The sequence below is a fragment of the Ctenocephalides felis genome, unplaced genomic scaffold (genome assembly GCF_003426905.1).
Source record: "Ctenocephalides felis isolate EL2017-DRISC unplaced genomic scaffold, ASM342690v1 CF-g0.4_SCAFFOLD_03573, whole genome shotgun sequence".
In the NCBI taxonomy this organism is placed as follows: Eukaryota; Metazoa; Arthropoda; class Insecta; order Siphonaptera; family Pulicidae; genus Ctenocephalides; species Ctenocephalides felis.
The window spans coordinates 494,236-514,815 of record NW_020539727.1 but is presented as its reverse complement, the minus strand read 5'-3'; the positions used below and the strand labels follow the sequence as shown (position 1 = coordinate 514,815).

The 20,580-nt window shown below is 37.1% G+C and overlaps 1 protein-coding gene and 21 non-coding genes across 22 annotated transcripts; all 22 read right to left on the bottom strand.

The window, feature by feature from the left end:
- Nucleotides 1-277: 277 nt before the first annotated feature.
- Nucleotides 278-351, bottom strand: Trnat-agu. Its single transcript has one exon. It is a non-coding gene; the product is annotated as a tRNA-Thr (tRNA).
- Nucleotides 352-879: 528 nt separating this feature from the next.
- Trnat-agu lies at nt 880-953 on the bottom strand. The gene has a single exon. It is a non-coding gene; the product is annotated as a tRNA-Thr (tRNA).
- A 102-nt stretch (nt 954-1,055) lies between these two features.
- On the bottom strand, nt 1,056-1,129 carry Trnat-agu. The gene has a single exon. It is a non-coding gene; the product is annotated as a tRNA-Thr (tRNA).
- A 112-nt stretch (nt 1,130-1,241) lies between these two features.
- Trnat-agu lies at nt 1,242-1,315 on the bottom strand. Its single transcript has one exon. It is a non-coding gene; the product is annotated as a tRNA-Thr (tRNA).
- A 465-nt stretch (nt 1,316-1,780) lies between these two features.
- Trnat-agu lies at nt 1,781-1,854 on the bottom strand. Its single transcript has one exon. It is a non-coding gene; the product is annotated as a tRNA-Thr (tRNA).
- An 814-nt stretch (nt 1,855-2,668) lies between these two features.
- Nucleotides 2,669-2,742, bottom strand: Trnat-agu. The gene has a single exon. It is a non-coding gene; the product is annotated as a tRNA-Thr (tRNA).
- An 815-nt stretch (nt 2,743-3,557) lies between these two features.
- On the bottom strand, nt 3,558-3,631 carry Trnat-agu. The gene has a single exon. It is a non-coding gene; the product is annotated as a tRNA-Thr (tRNA).
- A 466-nt stretch (nt 3,632-4,097) lies between these two features.
- Trnat-agu lies at nt 4,098-4,171 on the bottom strand. Its single transcript has one exon. It is a non-coding gene; the product is annotated as a tRNA-Thr (tRNA).
- A 104-nt stretch (nt 4,172-4,275) lies between these two features.
- Nucleotides 4,276-4,349, bottom strand: Trnat-agu. The gene has a single exon. It is a non-coding gene; the product is annotated as a tRNA-Thr (tRNA).
- Nucleotides 4,350-5,214: 865 nt separating this feature from the next.
- Nucleotides 5,215-5,288, bottom strand: Trnat-agu. The gene has a single exon. It is a non-coding gene; the product is annotated as a tRNA-Thr (tRNA).
- Nucleotides 5,289-5,390: 102 nt separating this feature from the next.
- On the bottom strand, nt 5,391-5,464 carry Trnat-agu. The gene has a single exon. It is a non-coding gene; the product is annotated as a tRNA-Thr (tRNA).
- Nucleotides 5,465-5,576: 112 nt separating this feature from the next.
- Nucleotides 5,577-5,650, bottom strand: Trnat-agu. Its single transcript has one exon. It is a non-coding gene; the product is annotated as a tRNA-Thr (tRNA).
- A 373-nt stretch (nt 5,651-6,023) lies between these two features.
- Trnat-agu lies at nt 6,024-6,097 on the bottom strand. Its single transcript has one exon. It is a non-coding gene; the product is annotated as a tRNA-Thr (tRNA).
- A 279-nt stretch (nt 6,098-6,376) lies between these two features.
- Nucleotides 6,377-6,450, bottom strand: Trnat-agu. The gene has a single exon. It is a non-coding gene; the product is annotated as a tRNA-Thr (tRNA).
- A 411-nt stretch (nt 6,451-6,861) lies between these two features.
- Nucleotides 6,862-6,933, bottom strand: Trnap-ugg. The gene has a single exon. It is a non-coding gene; the product is annotated as a tRNA-Pro (tRNA).
- Nucleotides 6,934-7,273: 340 nt separating this feature from the next.
- On the bottom strand, nt 7,274-7,347 carry Trnan-auu. Its single transcript has one exon. It is a non-coding gene; the product is annotated as a tRNA-Asn (tRNA).
- Nucleotides 7,348-11,586: 4,239 nt separating this feature from the next.
- Nucleotides 11,587-13,160, bottom strand: LOC113389262. The gene is made up of 2 exons (XM_026626316.1): nt 12,072-13,160; nt 11,587-12,027 (listed from the first exon to the last, which is right to left on the bottom strand). Exons 1-2 carry the CDS (start codon nt 13,158-13,160, stop codon nt 11,587-11,589), a joined length of 1,530 nt encoding a protein of 509 aa, XP_026482101.1.
- Nucleotides 13,161-14,146: 986 nt separating this feature from the next.
- On the bottom strand, nt 14,147-14,218 carry Trnap-agg. The gene has a single exon. It is a non-coding gene; the product is annotated as a tRNA-Pro (tRNA).
- A 1,587-nt stretch (nt 14,219-15,805) lies between these two features.
- Trnat-agu lies at nt 15,806-15,879 on the bottom strand. Its single transcript has one exon. It is a non-coding gene; the product is annotated as a tRNA-Thr (tRNA).
- Nucleotides 15,880-16,484: 605 nt separating this feature from the next.
- On the bottom strand, nt 16,485-16,558 carry Trnat-agu. Its single transcript has one exon. It is a non-coding gene; the product is annotated as a tRNA-Thr (tRNA).
- Nucleotides 16,559-18,189: 1,631 nt separating this feature from the next.
- Nucleotides 18,190-18,261, bottom strand: Trnap-agg. The gene has a single exon. It is a non-coding gene; the product is annotated as a tRNA-Pro (tRNA).
- Nucleotides 18,262-19,846: 1,585 nt separating this feature from the next.
- Trnat-agu lies at nt 19,847-19,920 on the bottom strand. Its single transcript has one exon. It is a non-coding gene; the product is annotated as a tRNA-Thr (tRNA).
- Nucleotides 19,921-20,580: the final 660 nt, after the last annotated feature.

Sequence of the window (20,580 nt, the reverse complement as noted above, 5' to 3'; positions counted from 1 at the left end):
AACAGATTTACTCAAGTTAACGACAATATTTTGAGGAAAATCTCAAAAATCAAGGCTTCTTTAGGGCAGAACACAAAAAAATCAAATTCAAGGCTCCGGCGAGACTTGAACTCACGGTCTTCTGTTTACTAGACAAGCGCTTTAACCAACTAAGCCACGGCGCCGTTGTTCATCCACATGGATTTAATCAAGTTAACAATATTTTGAGGAAAATCTCCTGTGAAATTCTCAAGAATCAGGGAGGCTCCTTTAGGCAGAACACAAAAAATCAAATCCAAGGCTCCGGCGAGATTCGAACTCACGATCTCCTGTTTACTAGACAGGCGCTTGAACCAACTAAGCCACGGCGCCGTTATTTTTACAAACAGATTTACTCAAGTTAACTACAATATTTTAAGGAAAATCTCAAGCCACGGCGCCGTTGTTTTCACAAACAGATTTACTCAAGTTAACGACAATATTTGGAGGAAAATCTCTTGTGCAAATCTCAAGAATCAAGGTTACTTAGGTAGAACACAAAAAAATCAAGTGCAATGCTCCGGCGAGATTCGAACTCAGGATCTCCTGTTTACTAGACAGGCGCTTTAACCAACTAAGCCACGGCGCCGTTGTTTTTACAAACAGATTTACTCAAGTTAACGACAATATTTTGAGGAAAATCTCAAGAATCAAAGCTCCTTTACGGCAGAACACAAAAAAATCAAATACTCCGGCGAGATTCGAACTCACGATCTTCTGTTTACTAGATAGGCGCTTTAACCAACCAAGCCACGGCGCCGTTGTTTTTAAAACAGATTTACTCAAGTTAACGACAATATTTTGAGGAAAATCTCAAGAATCAAAGCTCCTTTAGGGCAGAATACAAAAATATCAAATTCAAGGCTCCGGCGAGATTCGAACTCACGATCTCCTGTTTACTAGACAGGCGCTTTAACCAACTAAGCCACGGCGCCGTTGTTTTCACGAACAGATTTACTCAAGTTAACGACAATATTTTGAGGAAAATTTCAAAAATCAAGGCTTCTTTAGGGCAGAACACAAAAAAATCAAGTTCAAGGCTCCGGCGAGACTCGAACTCACGATCTCCTGTTTACTAGACAAGCGCTTTAACCAACTAAGCCACGGCGCCGTTGTTCATCCACATGGATTTAATCAAGTTAACAATATTTTGAGGAAAATCTTTTGTGAAATTCTCAAGAATCAAGGCTCCTTTAGGGCAGAACACAAAAAAATCAAATCCAAGGCTCCGGCGAGATTCGAACTCACGATCTCCTGTTTACTAGACAGGCGCTTTAACCAACTAAGCCACGGCGCCGTTATTTTTACAAACAGATTTACTCAAGTTAACTACAATATTTCAAGCCACGGCGCCCTTGTTTTCACAAACAGTTACTCAAGTTAGCGACAATATTTGGAGGAAAATCTCTTGTGCAAATCTCAAGAATCAAGGTTACTTTAGGGTAGAACACAAAAAAATCAAGTGCAATGCTCCGGCGAGATTCGAACTCAGGATCTCCTGTTTACTAGACAGGCGCTTTAACCAACTAAGCCACGGCGCCGTTGTTTTTACAAACAGATTTACTCAAGTTAACGACAATATTTTGAGGAAAATCTCTTGTGAAAATCTCAAGAATCAAGGCTCCTTTAGGGCAGAATACAAAAAAAATCAAATTCAAGGCTCCGGCGAGATTCGAACTCACGATCTCCTGTTTACTAGACAAGCGCTTTAACCAACTAAGCCAAGGCTCCTTTAGGGCAGAATACAAAAAAATCAAATTCAAGGCTCCGGCGAGATTCGAACTCACGATCTCCTGTTTACTAGACAAGCGCTTTAACCAACTAAGCCACGGCGCCGTTGTTCTCACGAACAGATTTACTCAAGTTAACGACAATATTTTGAGGAAAATCTCAAAAATCAAGGTTCCTTTAGGGCAGAACACAAAAAAATCAAATTCAAGGCTCCGGCGAGATTCGAACTCACGATTTTCTGTTTACTAGACAGGCGCTTTAACCAACTAAGCCACGGCGCCGTTGTTTTGACAAACAGATTTACTGAAGTTAACGACAATATTTTGAGGAAAATCTCAAGAATCAAGGTTCCTTTAGGGCAGAACACAAAAAAATCAAATCCAAGGCTCCGGCGAGATTCGAACTCAGGATTTCCTGTTTATTAGACAGGCGCTTTAACCCACTAAGCCATGGCGCCGTTGTTTTTACCAACAGATTTACTCAAGTTAACGACAATATTTTGAGGAAAATCTCAAGAATCAAGGCTCCTTTACGGCAGAACACAAAAAAAATCAAATACTCCGGCGAGATTCGAACTCACGATCTCCTGTTTACTAGACAGGCGCTTTAACATACTAAGCCACGGCGCCGTTGTTCTTGCAAATGGATTTAATCAAGTTGACGACAATATTTTAAGGAAAGTCTCTTGTGAAAATCTTAAGAATCAAGGCTCCTTTAGGACAGAACACAAAAAAATCAAATTCAAGGCACCGGCTAGATTCGAACTCACGATCTCCGGTTTACTAGACAGGCGCTTTAACCAACTAAGCCACGGCGCCGTTGTTTTTACAAGCAGATTTACTCAAGTTAACGACAATATTTTGAGGAAAATCTCAAGAATCAAGGCTCGTTTAGGGCAGAACACAAAAAGTCAAATCCAAGGCTCCGGCGAGATTCGAACTCACGATCTCCTGTTTACTAGACAGGCGCTTTAACCAACTCAGCCACGGCGCCGTTATTTTTACAATCAGATTTACTCAAGTTAACGACAATATTTTGAGGTAAATCTCAAGCCACGGCGCCGTTGTTTTCACAAACAGATTTACTCAAGTTAACGACAATATTTTGAGGCCGAAATCATAACCCTAGACCAACAAGCCACGAGTTTTATTCAGTGCGTGTTTGTGTTGGAACCAATGTACAACATTGTTGTAATTAATATGTTTTCGGTCCAATATACAATACTGTAGTAAATAATATGTGCTCAAATTTAAAGATATGTCCGGGGCTCGTCCGGTATTTATCCCGGTATCTCCCGCACCCAAAGCGAGAATCAGAGCCCTAGACTGCCCACTGCGTGTTTGTGTTGGATCCAATGTACAACATTGTAGTAAATAATAGGCACTCAAATTTAAAGAAATGTCCGGGCTCGTCCGGGATTTGAACCCGGGACCTCCCGCACCCAAAGCGGGAATCATAACCCTAGGCCAACGAGTACACAATAAACACATTTTACACATGATTTGCGACTTACTCGTACGTTTAATATCTAAGCCGAAATCATAACCCTAAACCAACAAGCCACGGATTCTATCCAGTGCATGTTTTTGTGCCAAGGCTCCTTTAGGGCAGAATACAAAAAAATCAAATTCAAGGCTCCGGCGAGATTCGAACTCACGATCTCCTGTTTACTAGACAAGCGCTTTAACCAACTAAGCCAAGGCGCCGTTGTTCTCACGAACAGATTTACTCAAGTTAATGACAATATTTTGAGGAAAATCTCAAAAATTAAGGTTCCTTTAGGGCAGAACACAAAAAAATCAAATTCAAGGCTCCGGCGAGATTCGAACTCACGATTTCCTGTTTACTAGACAGGCGCTTTAACCAACTAAGCCACGGCGCCGTTGTTTTTACAAACAGATTTACTGAAGTTAACGACAATATTTTGAGGAAAATCTCAAGAATCAAGGTTCCTTTAGGGCAGAGACACACAAAAAAATCAAATCCAAGGCTCCGGCGAGATTCGAACTCAGGATTTCCTGTTTATTAGACAGGCGCTTTAACCCACTAAGCCATGGCGCCGTTGTTTTTACCAACAGATTTACTCAAGTTAACGACAATATTTTGAGGAAAATCTCAAGAATCAAGGCTCCTTTACGGCAGAACACAAAAAAAATCAAATACTCCGGCGAGATTCGAACTCACGATCTCCTGTTTACTAGACAGGCGCTTTAACCTACTAAGCCACGGCGCCGTTGTTCTTGCAAATGGATTTAATCAAGTTGACGACAATATTTTGAGGAAAGTCTCTTGTGAAAATCTTAAGAATCAAGGCTCCTTTAGGACAGAACACAAAAAAATCAAATTCAAGGCACCGGCGAGATTCGAACTCACGACCTCCGGTTTACTAGACAGGCGCTTTAACCAACTAAGCCACGGCGCCGTTGTTTTTACAAACAGATTTACTCAAGTTAACGACAATATTTTGAGGAAAATCCCAAGAATGAAGGCTCCTTTAGGAGTCTTCAAAAAAGAAAATCAAATCCAAGGCTCCGGCGAGATTCGAACTCACGATCTCCTGTTTACTAGACAGGCGCTTTAACCAACTAAGCCACGGCGCCTTTATTTTCACAAGCAGATTTGCTCAAGTTAACGACAATATTTTAAGGAAAATCTCAAGCCACGGCGCCGTTGTTTTCACAAACAGATTTACTCAAGTTAACGACAATATTTGAAGGAAAATCTCTTGTGCAAATCTCAAGAATCAAGGTTACTTTAGGGTAGAACACAAAAAAATCAAATGCAATGCTCCGGCGAGGTTCGAACTCAGGATCTCCTGTTTACTAGACAGGCGCTTTAAGCAACTAAGCCACGGCGCCGTTGTTTTTACAAACAGATTTACTCAAGTTAACGACAATATTTTGAGGAAAATCTCAAGAATCAAAGCTCCTTCACGGCAGAACACAAAAAAATCAAATACTCCGGCGAGATTCGAACTCACGATCTTCTGTTTACTAGATAGGCGCTTTAACCAACCAAGCCACGGCGCCGTTGTTTTCACAAACAGATTTACTCAAGTTAACGACAATATTTTGAGGAAAATCTCAAGCCACGGCGCCGTTGTTTTCACAAACGGATTTACTCAAGTTAACGACAATATTTTGAGGCCGTTGTTTTCACAATATTTTGTGAATAACAGATTTACTCAAGTTTACGACAATATTTTGAGGAAAATCTCTTGCGAAAACCTCAAGAATCAAGGCTCCTTTAGGACAGAACGCAAAGAAATCAAATTCAAGGCTCCGGCGAGATTCGAACTCACGATCTCCTGTTTACTAGATAGGCGTTTTAACCAAATAAGCCACGGCGCCGTTGTTCTTACAAACAGATTTACTCAAGTTAACGACAATATTTTGAGGAAAATCTTTTGTGAAAATCTCAAGAATCAAGGCTCCTTTAGGGCAGAATACAAAAATATCAAATTCAAGGCTCCGGCGAGATTCGAACTCACGATCTCCTGTTTACTAGACAGGCGCTTTAACCAACTAAGCCACGGCGCCGTTGTTTTCACGAACAGATTTACTCAAGTTAACGACAATATTTTGAGGAAAATCTCAAAAATCAAGGCTTCTTTAGGGCAGAACACAAAAAAATCAAATTCAAGGCTCCGGCGAGACTCGAACTCACGATCTCCTGTTTACTAGACAAGCGCTTTAACCAACTAAGCCACGGCGCCGTTGTTCATCCACATGGATTTAATCAAGTTAACAATATTTTGAGGAAAATCTCTTGTGAAATTCTCAAGAATCAAGGCTCCTTTAGGGCAGAACACAAAAAAATCAAATCCAAGGCTCCGGCGAGATTCGAACTCACGATCTCCTGTTTACTAGACAGGCGCTTTAACCAACTAAGCCACGGCGCCGTTATTTTTACAAACAGATTTACTCAAGTTAACTACAATATTTTAAGGAAAATCTCAAGCCACGGCGCCGTTGTTTTCACAAACAGATTTACTCAAGTTAACGACAATATTTGGAGGAAAATCTCTTGTGCAAATCTCAAGAATCAAGGTTACTTTAGGGTAGAACACAAAAAAATCAAGTGCAATGCTCCGGCGAGATTCGAACTCAGGATCTCCTGTTTACTAGACAGGCGCTTTAACCAACTAAGCCACGGCGCCGTTGTTCTTGCAAATGGATTTAATCAAGTTGACGACAATATTTTGAGGAAAGTCTCTTGTGAAAATCTCAAGAATCAAGGCTCCTTTAGGACAGAACACAAAAAAATCAAATTCAAGGCACCGGCGAGATTCGAACTCACGATCTCCGGTTTACTAGACAGGCGCTTTAACCAACTAAGCCACGGCGCCGTTGTTTTCACAAACAGATTTACTCAAGTTAACGACAATATTTTGAGGAAAATCCCAAGAATCAAGGCTCCTCTAGGAGTCTTCAAAAAAGAAAATCAAATCCAAGGCTCCGGCGAGATTCGAACTCACGATCTCCTGTTTACTAGACAGGCGCTTCAACCAACTAAGCCACGGCGCCTTTATTTTCACAAGCAGATTTGCTCAAGTTAACGACAATATTTTGAGTAAAATCTCAAGAATCAAGGCTCTTTTAGGGCAGAACACAAAAAGTCAAATCCAAGGCTCCGGCGAGATTCGAACTCACGATCTCCTGTTTACTAGACAGGCGCTTTAACCAACTCAGCCACGGCGCCGTTATTTTCACAATCAGATTTACTCAAGTTAACGACAATATTTTGAAGTAAATCTCAAGCCACGGCGCCGTTGTTTTCACAAACAGATTTACTCAAGTTAACGACAATATTTTGAGGCCGAAATCATAACCCTAGACCAACAAGCCACGAATTTTATTCAGTGCGTGTTTGTGTTGGAACCAATGTACAACATTGTTGTAATTAATATGTTTTCGGTCCAATATACAATACTGTAGTAAATAATATGTGCTCGAATTTAAAGATATGTCCGGGGCTCGTCCGGTATTTATCCCGGTATCTCCCGCACCCAAAGCGGGAATCAGAGCCCTAGACTGCCCACTGCGTGTTTGTGTTGGATCCAATGTACAACATTGTAGTAAATAATAGGCACTCAAATTTAAAGAAATGTTCGGGCTCGTCCGGGATTTGAACCCGGGACCTCCCGCACCCAAAGCGGGAATCATACCCCTAGGCCAACGAGCAAAAGGTTGTACTCACTTCGTATTTGTGTTGCATCCAATGTACAACATGCTACGGGTTCTACACAATAAACACATTTTACACATGATTTGCGACTTACGTTTAATATCTAAGCCGAAATCATAACCCTAGACCAACAAGCCACGGATTTTATCCAGTGCATGTTTTGTGTTGGAACTAATGTACAACATTGTTGTAAATAATATGTTCTCGATCCAATATACAATACTGTAGTGAATAATATATGCTCGAATTTAAAGAAATGAATAATATAATTATCAAATACTATTGAGTATAAACAATATGCATTGAATATTCTAGAGTATAAACAATAACTACTTTACGCCCCCGGGTGGGCTCGAACCACCAACCTTTGTGTTAATAGCCGAACGCGCTAGCCAACTGCGCCACGGAGACTCTTATCGCGCTGTTGATAATAGTAGGAGTAAATTATATATAGCATAAACGATAATTATAATTTTTTTTTTTTTTTTTTTTTTTGTTTATTTTTTATTGGCTTTGTAAGCTTGTACATTGGCCATTGTCTACAGAATTTCACATCTACAAAAATTAAGACTAATATACATATATATATATAAATCCACATGCATACATACTCATTCACACACCTATATATATATACATATATATATATATACACGCATATACATACACAAAGACACATCAATATACATATACACCTAATTTTAATTACACATGTTGAATCTCTATACCATTAATCTAGTTTCACATATATACTCGTATATAGCATCATAAGTTACAGTGTCTGCCAACATCAGTCTCAGGTTTGTGGAAAGTGGGATCCTCAGTTTTGTTAATTTATTCCATAGTTTTTCTCTTTTTTCCTCCATATGTCTACACTCCATAATTAGGTGATTGGCATCTGCATTATTTACTTCGCCAAGACAATGACAATACGGATTGATGTTAATTCCGATCCTATTCAAGTGGAAAGGCGTAAAGGTGTGATTGGTTCTCAGACGATTAAAAATGCAGTAAAAATGACGACTCCTCGTAAATTTGTCGAACCATGGTCTGACAGGAATTTGTTCTTGTATGGCTGCATAAAACTGTCATTTTTCACGACTTGACTCTTGGAATTCCAATTGCCACTCCTTGTATATCTTTGCCTTAAAGAGGTTTTTGATATCTTGGTGGGATATTCCATCTTCTACGATTATACCCGTGTTTATTGCATCTTTTGCTCCTTTGTCAGCAGCTTCATTCCCTGTTACTCCAATATGACTCTTGATCCAAATTAAGTAAACGGATTTTCTTTTCGAGAGTATGTTATGTATATGATTAAGAGTATCTAACACTAAAAAACTTGGGTCCCTGCCTATAGATAGCAGGCTCTCTAAAGATGATCGGCTATCACTGAATACAACGGCTTTCTCCAAGCTAAGTGAGGCGATGTTCCGAATACATTTGTTTATGGCGTACATTTCAGCTGTATAAATCGACGCATTTATATCTAACTTATATTCAGTATATAAGTTAGTGTTCTGATGATAGATGCAAGCACCTACGCCCTCAGGACCTTTTGAACCATCTGTGAAGAAAACCTCGAAGTCCGGAAACGTGTTTTTAATTTTATCTTCAATTTCTAATCTATACCCCCAATCAATTGGACTGCTATATATATTACAAAATTCCGTCTGTATGATATTTTGAAGGTTTGTAGTCGTGATTTCATAGTTGAAGTAGAATTTTGTTGCTTTGTTTTGTTCTTCTAATGGCTTGCATTTGTATTCAGTTTCTGAGATCACTGACATAAGTATAGGTTTCTTCTTATTCTGCCAATATTGTCTGTTCTGACAGTTGTTAGCACTACTAATTTTTTGTATCACCTCTACGTTGTTGGACCTTATTCTGTCAATAACGAATTTCGTTGCTAACAGTTTCCTCCTCAAATGCAGAGGCATTATGTGTGCTTCCACATGTAAGGCGTTAATGGGCGTTGAACGCAAAACTCCCAGGCAATACCTTATAGCTTTATTTTGCAGGGTATCCAGTTTGCGTAGTAGATTTTTACTTGCATCCCCATAAATGAAGCAGCCATAATCAAGTTTAGATAATATAAGCTGTTTATATATCCTGATTGCAACCTTCACGTCAGCGCCATACATCATGTGATTTAATACTCTCAAGATATTTAATGCATCTTCACATTTTTTGACAGATTTTCCAAATGTGGACCCCATCGTAATTTGTTATCTATAGTCAAACCCAGACATTTTGTGGTAGTTTGTATTTTTAAGGTGTATCTACCTAATTTTATTGACTCCATCGCAATAGAATTCCTTTGTCTGGTGAAAAACGATACTGCACTTTTATTCTCGGAGATTGAAAATCCCAGTGATGTGGTCCATTTTCCAAATGACGTCATGGTCTGATCCATTTTTTTGATCACATCATTTAATGACACTCCACTATGTGATAATATTAGATCATCTGCATATTGCATGATCCGAGCGTCCTGGCCAATCTCATTTTGAAGGTGTGCCGTGTATACGTTGAACAACAAGGGACTAAGGACAGAACCCTGAGGTAAGCCTTCCGACATATACCGTGGCCCATAATGTGTATCTTTACATCTGAGGACTAATTTTCGATCTTTCAATAAGTGATAAATGTGAACAATAAATCTCTTAGGGAGTTTTAATTCATATAGAATGTTTATTAAAATCGGTATTTGAACCCTGTTGTATGCGTTCTCCAAATCCAAGTTGATAGTCAATACACAATTTTTCTTGGCCAGGTTGTTGTGAATTTCATAGACGAAACTAGTTAGAACATCATACGTGCCTCTTTTGTTTCTGAAACCTTGCATGTAACTTGGCAATTTCTTCTTATTCTCGAGCCACCACTCGATTCTTCTTTTCATTAAGCGTTCGAATGTTTTGGACATACATGACGCTAGAGAAATCGGCCGATATGATTCTATTTTTGTTGCATCCTTATTAGGCTTTAGAACTGGTATTGTGATATATGTCCTCCAGTCTTTTACAGCAATCTCTTTAGTCCAGATGTCGTTGAAGACCTTCAGTAGAATTTTTTTTCCCTTATCTGATAGGTTACTTAGCATGGGGTAATGTATATTGTCATTACCCGGCGCAGTATTATTCCTTTCTAGTGCCAAATGTAATTCATCAATGGTAAAGGGACCTTCTAATTCGTCATTTTTTTCCATGTCCTGTATGTTGACGTCATTAATTACCGTATCCGGAGTAAGTGAGTTAAGAAACTGATCAGCTAAGTTATTAGGAAATGCATTGGTTCGAGTGGCTCCATTTTTCATGACCTTTACATGGTGCCAGATTTGTTGTGAAGACATGTCTCTGGAGAAAGAGTTACAAAACTCTGTCCATTTATCGTATTTTTTCTTTTTAAATACAAATCGACACTTAGCTACCGCTCGCTTGTATTTTATATAATTGTCTATGTTTGGTATTTCTTTGTATTTCTTAATTGCTTCCGATTTTATTTTCTTCACTTTGTTGCACTCCTCGTCCCACCAAGGATTTGATTTATTTCTATATTTCGTACCCAAATACGGATTTGTTTTTGGAATATTCATTAGTGCTGCATTATTAATGCATTCAATAAACTTGGAATAGGAAATCATCGGATTAGAGTTGAGATTAGTATTCGACAACATTCTGTCTACAGTTTGCGCATAACCTGACCAATCTGCATCTTTAATTTTCCACCGATATCTGTTTACTGGACTATGATTGTATTTAAACTTATTATCATTGCCTAATTTAACATTAATACTAATTGCTAAATGATCAGACCCTAGAGTTTCATTTAATACACTCCATTCAGCCCTAATCATCACTGATGGGCTGCATATTGTTAAGTCTACCGCGGAAGGATTCCTATCGTGTCTTCTTATCATTGTAGGTGTTCCGTCATTCATAAGACATAAACCCTCTGAGTTTATGGCTTCACTAAGATTTATGCCTGCATTATTGTTTTTTAACCCTCCAAAACTTATGTGGTGAGCATTACAGTCCCCTGCTAGTATTAACGGTTGATTTAGTTCCTGGAATAGCGACACCCAATATTCCGTTCCTGTCTTGTGCCCGGGGGCACAATAAATCGCCACAATATTAAGTGTTATGTTATGTATGGCCAGCTTAATTCCACAAATCTGAATTTTATTGGTAATGAAACTGTTTAAATTTAACGTCTGAAATTGGTATCTTCGGTGGATAAGTATTCCAACTCCTCCATAACCATCTTCCCTATTCTTTGATATAAAGGCGTATCCAGATATCTGAAATCTATTATTATCTTTGAGCCATGTTTCAGATAATATTACGATATCTATATGGTTGGTGTTTAAATAGGATTCTAGATGCAGCTTATTTGAAAAAACAGATCTGATATTGATTTGAATAATTTTTAGCATTATTATTATTATTTTTTTTTTTTAAGTTATTATCACTAAATAATTTTAAGCTTCCATACGTAATATACTGTGCTCACAGCCAAATCAAACTTGTTTGTCGGGTCCAACTTTGGACCTCATCATTTTGTTTAGTATTTCTGACAACAGGTTATAATGTTCAGCGCTACTAGGAATGTATATATGTTTAATTTTTTCAATGAATTCGTTTAAGAAATTTAATGAACCATCTTGTTGAACATTGCTTCAACATTATTTTCGACTATTGCAGATTCACGTTCCACGCTCGGTTTTAACCTTTTTCTTGGGTTGAGGTTAAATTCGGTTTTGTTATTTCTATTTGATACAGGTTCCTTCACTGACTGTTTTTTTATTGAGGATCCAGAATTGAATGGAGTATTGCTTTTGGTAATTTTGTAAGTCGCTCTTTTAGGTTTATGAAAGGTTGTCGGATTTAAAAATTCCGGTTGCTCCTCCTCCTCTAAATCAGAAAGGGCGTCGAACCTATTTTTAGTTATCTTGCTGTCTGTACTAGATGCAGGTTTTGCATACAAACCTGGAAATTCTTTATCTTTGCCCGTGAAACTGAATCCGGCTTTTGACTTGTTTGCATAGCTGTCTTTATATAATATATTTCTGGCTTCATGGTATGCTAGATTCTGCCAAGCCATAATTTCTTTAATTTTTTATTTTTAATAAATACCGTGCATTCTTTATCATTTGCAGGGTGATCCCCATTGCACAACGCACATAGAAATTTGGATGCTATACATATTTTCGCATTATGTTCTCCGGAACATTTCATACATCTCTCTTTTCCTCTACATTGGTCCTTAACGTGATTGAATCGACAGCATTTGTAGCATTGGACCACTTTCTGTACAAACGGTCGAACCTCACATTTTACCGAATGTATAGCTACCTTATTCGGTAAACTTGTGCCCCTAAACGTTAATTTGACACATTGTGATGAGTATTTTATTGTATTATTATTTTTCGGTCTTAAACATACCACGTCTATAATCGGAATATCTGTTTCAATGGCGTTTATAATTTCTTGTTCTGAGAGATTGGCATCCACATCAAATATTATGCCATGCCTTACAAGTAGGTATTTCGGGATGTATGCCTTCAGATTATTTTTTTCTAAAATTTTGTCATCTAGAATTTTGTTCGCCACCCTGGCGCTTTTAAATTCCATCTTTACTTTATTTTTTCCTATAACCGAAACTTCTGTCAAACCAAATTTGAAATATGCCCCTGCATTATGTATGATTTTTCCCAAGGCCATCGGGTGCAGTCGGCCTATATTTTTGTCCTTGGATTCAACAAATATAGTGTAAGAGCCCATATCGCAACCTTCAAAACGTATCAAATTATTTAATGGATTAACTCTTTCATTTGATTTATTTTGATCGTTTATATTGTTGTCGTCACTTATTAGATCTTTTGTTATTTCCATTGTTGTATCACTGTTATTTAACGCTAAATTACTGTTTTCCCCTTTATTTTCCTTTAGTTCTAACGTTTCCCTTTTATTATTATCTGCACTTACATCGTTGATATTATATTTATAATTAACATTAACACTATTCTTAATATTCAAATCACAACTACTAACTGATTCATTTTCTACACTAATTACACTTTCAGTATCACAAAAATCCATGTCACTCAATCTATTTAAGCTAGTGTTTCTTGCATCTGCTGTTGACTCTCCAATCGCAGAGCGGCAGGTAAAAAGGTTTGGGTCAGGTGGTCGGCCGCACTGACCATCCGACTCGGAAGACATTATGCAATTATTTACGATTTATTTATTCGATGTGAATCGCTCGGCTGCTACAATCGAACTGATAATTATAATTATTGAACAATAATGGGTATGAATAACAATTATTGTACGCCCCCGGGTGGGTTCAATCCATCAACCTTTTGGTTAAAGCCCAACGGGTAAACTATACATATGATAAACAATAAAATCATGCAATACTATTTCGGTTAGCAGCCGAATGCGCTAGTCAATTGCGTCACGGAGCCTCTTGTTGTGCTGTTGATAATAATAGGAGTAAATTATATATAGCACAAACAATAATTACAATAGGCCCTTGTCATATTGCTGATAATACTAGGGATAAACTATATATATGATTAACAATAAAATCATGAAATACTATAAGGGTATAAATAATTAACATTTTCACTCGTAGACCCTTGTCGTAAAGCTAATAATAGTAGGGGTGAACTATATATATATATATATATATATATATATATATTGTCATGGACCCCTCTTTATTTGTCATGAATATCCTTTCATTTATTTACTATACTCCTTTAGTCATGCTCTAATTTATTATTATTGTTTGTACATTCGCGGTCTTTCTACAACCTTACCGTGACGTCGCGATCCTGTAAGAGACTAGATACTTTAAATATTACTAATGAGAAGGCGTTTGTTTGTTACTTAATTAACTAACCTATATTTACATTTAATAATTACTTATCCTAAAACATTGCTTATTCTAACATGGAACTTATATCTACACTAATCTGTAACCCATGTTGCATCCAATGTACAACATTGTAGTAAATAATATGCGCTCGAATTGAAAGAAATGCCCGCGCTCGTCCAGGATTTGAACCCGGGACCTCCCCACCCAAAGCGGGAATCATACCCCTAGACCAACGAACCACATGTTCTACCCAGTGCGTGTTTGTGTTGCATCCAATGTTCAACATTGTAGTAAATAATATGTGCCCGAATTTAAAGAAAAGTACGGGCTCGTCCGGGATTTGAACCCGGGACCTCCCGCACCCTAAGCGGAAATCATACCCCTAGACCAACGAGCCACGAGGTATACTCTATAAACACATTTTACATATGATTTGCCACTTACATTTATTATCTAAGCCAAAATCATACCCCTAGACCAACTAGCCACGGGTTCTATGCAGTGCGTGTTTGTGCTGCATCCAATGTACAACCAATAAATACACTATTTGCAGAGTCCGGAGAATTACCTCTAGAATCAAGGTGGGAAATAATATCAAAAAGATATTTAATATCGAAGGTAAGCAGAAACGACAAAATAGTGTTACAAACATTGAATAATCTAAAGGATTTATGTGAGGGAAATACATATTGGAGCAGAAAAGAAAACCCGATCTTAGTGAGTAGCTACCTATGGATAAATAAATATAAACAGTTAATAGCGCAAGATCTAGATCGCCAATTCCGCTATCCTTTGGAATATAGGTGGGTAAACCAAAACAGCATAATAATAGATAAAATTACTGACAATCCTTTGATACAAAGAGACAAAATGAACTTTATATTCAAACAAGAAATAAATAAAACACATCCAAATTACACTCTTATTTTTACGGATGGATCAAAGAAAGATGGTGCTGGTTGTGCCGTGTATGTACCCCGACTCAATATAGAACAGAAATATAAATTGCCCGAAAGTGCTTCTAGTTTCACTGCCGAGATGACGGCCATCAAAATAGCAATAAATTTAATAGAAGAAGAAAAAATTACAAAGAGTGTTATTCTATCTGACTGTAAATCAGCTCTAGAAGCTATAAAAAGAACTTACAAAAAAGCTAATAAAATAGTATATGAAATAATAGATAAAACTATGAGTCTAAGAAGGAAAGGATTTGACCTAAAATTTATGTGAATGAAGGGACATGCAGGAATAACCGAAAATGAAAAGGCGGACGAGCTGGCAAAGAGGGATGTTATTTGGGTACCGAAATAAGCAGCCTTCTATCAGCAGATATCAACAAAATAGTCATGAAAGAACAAAGAGAAAAATGGCAAAGTATATTTGACAACATTAGTCAAAGAAAAGGAAAAATATATCGCGAAATAAATTCAGATATGCATTCGAAACCGTGGTTTCAAAAGATAACAGAAAACCGCATGCACATCACTACCGTCATAAGAATGCGAATTGGACACACAAAAAATAGATCTTTTCGGCTACGAGATGGACTATCGAGGTTCGAAGAGTGCGACTGCGAAAAGGGAGGGCCTGAAAATACGGATCATATTGTTTTTCGATGCAAGAAATATACAACACAAAGAAAAGCGCTTTACCAACGCCTAGAACAAAAAATATAGTTTTTCCAACGAATACGACAATAATATTAGCTATGAAAAACATGAGTATATATAAAGATGTAACCAAATATTTATTTGAGTGCTAAAAATATTTATAGACAACTAAGTTAAATTATCAATTTAATTAAGCTAGTTATTTAATCTAATTAAAATTATTGAAATTTGAATTTATTATTATTTAAATCACTATTGAAAATGTAAGAACAGATTAAGTTAGTTATAAGGGATGACTGTATATTATTAAATAGATGTCAATAAAATCATAAAAAAAGGCTCCTTTAGGACAGAACACAAAAAAATCAAATTCAAGGCACCGGCGAGATTCGAACTCTCGATCTCCTGTTTACTAGACAGGCGCTTTAACCAACTAAGCCACGGCGCCTTTATTTTCACAAGCAGATTTGCTCAAGTTAACGACAATATTTTGAGGAAAATCTCAAGAATCAAGGCTCCTTTAGGGCAGAACACAAAAAGTCAAATCCAAGGCTCCGGCGAACTCACGATCTCCTGTTTACTAGACAGGCGCTTTAACCAACTTAGCCACGGCGCCGTTATTTTTACAAACAGATTTACTCAAGTTAACGACAATATTTTGAGGAAAATCTCAAGCCACGGCGCCGTTGTTTTCACAAACAGATTTACTCAAGTTAACGACAATATTTTGAGGCCGTTGTTTTCACAATATTTTGTGAATAACAGATTTACTCAAGTTAACGACAATATTTTGAGGAAAATCTCTTGCAAAAACCTCAAGAATCAAGGCTCCTTCAGGACAAAACGCAAGGAAATCAAATTCAAGGCTCCGGCGAGATTCGAACTCACGATCTCCTGTTTACTAGATAGGCGTTTTAACCAAATAAGCCACGGCGCCGTTGTTCTCACAAACAGATTTACTCAAGTTAACGACAATATTTTGAGGAAAATCTCTTGTGAAAATCTCAAGAATCAAGGCTCCTTTAGGGCAGAATACAAAAATATAAAAATTCAAGGCTCCGGCGAGATTCGAACTCACGATCTCCTGTTTACTAGACAGGCGCTTTAACCAACTAAGCCACGGCGCCGTTATTTTTACAAACAGTTTTACTCAAGTTAACTACAATATTTTAAGGAAAATCTCAAGCCACGGCGCCGTTGTTTTCACAAACAGATTTACTCAAGTTAACGACAATATTTGGAGGAAAATCTCTTGTGCAAATCTCAAGAATCAAGGTTACTTTAGGGTAAGGGCCCATATCGCAACCTTCAAAACGTATCAAATTATTTAATGGATTAACTCTTTCATTTGATTTATTTTGATCGTTTATATTGTTGTCGTCACTTATTAGATCTTTTGTTATTTCCATTGTTGTATCACTGTTATTTAACGCTAAATTACTGTTTTCCCCTTTATATTCCTTTAGTTCTAACGTTTCCCTTTTATTATTATCTGCACTTACATCGTTGATATTATATTTATAATTAACATTAACACTATTCTTAATATTCAAATCACAACTACTAACTGATTCATTTTCTACACTAATTACACTTTCAGTATCACAAAAATCCATGTCACTCAATCTATTTAAGCTAGTGTTTCTTGCATCTGCTGTTGACTCTCCAATCGCAGAGCGGCAGGTAAAAAGGTTTGGGTCAGGTGGTCGGCCGCACTGACCATCCGACTCGGAAGACATTATGCAATTATTTACGATTTATTTATTCGATGTGAATCGCTCGGCTGCTACAATCGAACTGATAATTATAATTATTGAACAATAATGGGTATGAATAACAATTATTGTACGCCCCCGGGTGGGTTCAATCTATCAACCTTTTGGTTAAAGCCCAACGGGTAAACTATACATATGATAAACAATAAAATCATGAAATACTATTTCGGTTAGCAGCCGAATGCGCTAGCCAATTGCGTCACGGAGCCTCTTGTTGTGCTGTTGATAATAATAGGAGTAAATTATATATAGCACAAACAATAATTACAATAGGCCCTTGTCATATTGCTGATAATACTAGGGATAAACTATATATATGATTAACAATAAAATCATGAAATACTATTAGATATTAACAATTTTTATTGAATATTCTAGGGTATAAATAATTAACATTTTCACTCGTAGACCCTTGTCGTAAAGCTAATAATAGTAGGGGTGAACTATATATATATATATATATATATATATATATATATATTGTCATGGACCCCTCTTTATTTGTCATGAATATCCTTTCATTTATTTACTATACTCCTTTAGTCATGCTCTAATTTATTATTATTGTTTGTACATTCGCGGTCTTTCTACAACCTTACCGTGACGTCGCGATCCTGTAAGAGACTAGTTACTTTAAATATTACTAATGAGAAGGCGTTTGTTTGTTACTTAATTAACTAACCTATATTTACATTTAATAATTACTTATCCTGAAACATTGCTTATTCTAACATGGAACTTATATCTACACTAATCTGTAACCCATGTTGCATCCAATGTACAACATTGTAGTAAATAATATGCGCTCGAATTGAAAGAAATGCCCGCGCTCGTCCAGGATTTGAACCCGGGACCTCCCCACCCAAAGCGGGAATCATACCCCTAGACCAACGAACCAGATGTTCTACCCAGTGCGTGTTTGTGTTGCATCCAATGTTCAACATTGTAGTAAATAATATGTGCCCGAATTTAAAGAAAAGTACGGGCTCGTCCGGGATTTGAACCCGGGACCTCCCGCACCCTAAGCGGAAATCATACCCCTAGACCAACGAGCCACGAGGTATACTCTATAAACACATTTTACATGTGATTTGCCACTTACATTTATTATCTAAGCCAAAATCATACCCCTAGACCAACTAGCCACGGGTTCTATGCAGTGCGTGTTTGTGCTGCATCCAATGTACAACCAATAAATACACTATTTGCAGAGTCCGGAGAATTACCTCTAGAATCAAGGTGGGAAATAATATCAAAAAGATATTTAATATCGAAGGTAAGCAGAAACGACAAAATAGTGTTACAAACATTGAATAATCTAAAGGATTTATGTGAGGGAAATACATATTGGAGCAGAAAAGAAAACCCGATCTTAGTGAGTAGCTACCTATGGATAAATAAATATAAACAGTTAATAGCGCAAGATCTAGATCGCCAATTCCGCTATCCTTTGGAATATAGGTGGGTAAACCAAAACAGCATAATAATAGATAAAATTACTGACAATCCTTTGATACAAAGAGACAAAATGAACTTTATATTCAAACAAGAAATAAATAAAACACATCCAAATTACACTCTTATTTTTACGGATGGATCAAAGAAAGATGGTGCTGGTTGTGCCGTGTATGTGCCCCGACTCAATATAGAACAGAAATATAAATTGCCCGAAAGTGCTTCTAGTTTCACTGCCGAGATGACGGCCATCAAAATAGCAATAAATTTAATAGAAGAAGAAAAAATTACAAAGAGTGTTATTCTATCTGACTGTAAATCAGCTCTAGAAGCTATAAAAAGAACTTACAAAAAAGCTAATAAAATAGTATATGAAATAATAGATAAAACTATGAGTCTAAGAAGGAAAGGATTTGACCTAAAATTTATGTGAATGAAGGGACATGCAGGAATAACCGAAAATGAAAAGGCGGACGAGCTGGCAAAGAGGGATGTTATTTGGGTACCGAAATAAGCAGCCTTCTATCAGCAGATATCAACAAAATAGTCATGAAAGAACAAAGAGAAAAATGGCAAAGTATATTTGACAACATTAGTCAAAGAAAAGGAAAAATATATCGCAAAATAAATTCAGATATGCATTCAAAACCGTGGTTTCAAAAGATAACAGAAAACCGCATGCACATCACTACCGTCATAAGAATGCGAATTGGACACACAAAAAATAGATCTTTTCGGCTACGAGATGGACTATCGAGGTTCGAAGAGTGCGACTGCGAAAAGGGAGGGCCTGAAAATACGGATCACATTGTTTTTCGATGCAAGAAATATACAACACAAAGAAAAGCGCTTTACCAACGCCTAGAACAAAAAATATAGTTTTTCCAACGAATACGACAATAATATTAGCTATGAAAAACATGAGTATATATAAAGATGTAACCAAATATTTATTTGAGTGCTAAAAATATTTATAGACAACTAAGTTAAATTATCAATTTAATTAAGCTAGTTATTTAATCTAATTAAAATTATTGAAATTTGAATTTATTATTATTTTAATCACTATTGAAAATGTAAGAACAGATTAAGTTAGTTATAAGGGATGACTGTATATTATTAAATAGATGTCAATAAAATCATAAAAAAAGGCTCCTTTAGGACAGAACACAAAAAAATCAATCAAGGCACCGGCGAGATTCGAACTCTCGATCTCCTGTTTACTAGACAGGCGCTTTAACCAACTAAGCCACGGCGCCTTTATTTTCACAAGCAGATTTGCTCAAGTTAACGACAATATTTGAGGAAAATCTCAAGAATCAAGGCTCCTTTAGGGCAGAACACAAAAAGTCAAATCCAAGGCTCCGGCGAACTCACGATCTCCTGTTTTACTAGACAGGCGCTTTAACCAACTTAGCCACGGCGCCGTTATTTTTACAAACAGATTTACTCAAGTTAACGACAATATTTTGAGGAAAATCTCAAGCCACGGCGCCGTTGTTTTCACAAACAGATTTACTCAAGTTAACGACAATATTTTGAGGCCGTTGTTTCTCACAATATTTTGTGAATAACAGATTTACTCAAGTTAACGACAATATTTTGAGGAAAATCTCTTGCAAAAACCTCAAGAATCAGGCTCCTTCAGGACAGAACGCAAGGAAATCAAATTCAAGGCTCCGGCGAGATTCGAACTCACGATCTCCTGTTTACTAGATAGGCGTTTTAACCAAATAAGCCACGGCGCCGTTTGTTCTCACAAACAGATTTACTCAAGTTAACGACAATATTTTGAGGAAAATCTATTGTGAAAATCTCAAGAATCAAGGCTCCTTTAGGGCAGAATACAAAAATATAAAAATTCAAGGCTCCGGCGAGATTCGAACTCACGATCTCCTGTTACTAGACAGGCGCTTTAA

Bases quoted from the DNA above. Each gene is read 5' to 3' on its own strand.
- LOC113389262 (XM_026626316.1), bottom strand. From the start codon at position 13,160: ATGTCTTCCGAGTCGGATGGTCAGTGCGGCCGACCACCTGACCCAAAC. The intron at 12,028-12,071 runs GTATTTATTAAA...ATGGCTTGGCAG, and splicing joins CAAATGATAAAGAATGCACG to AATCTAGCATACCATGAAGC.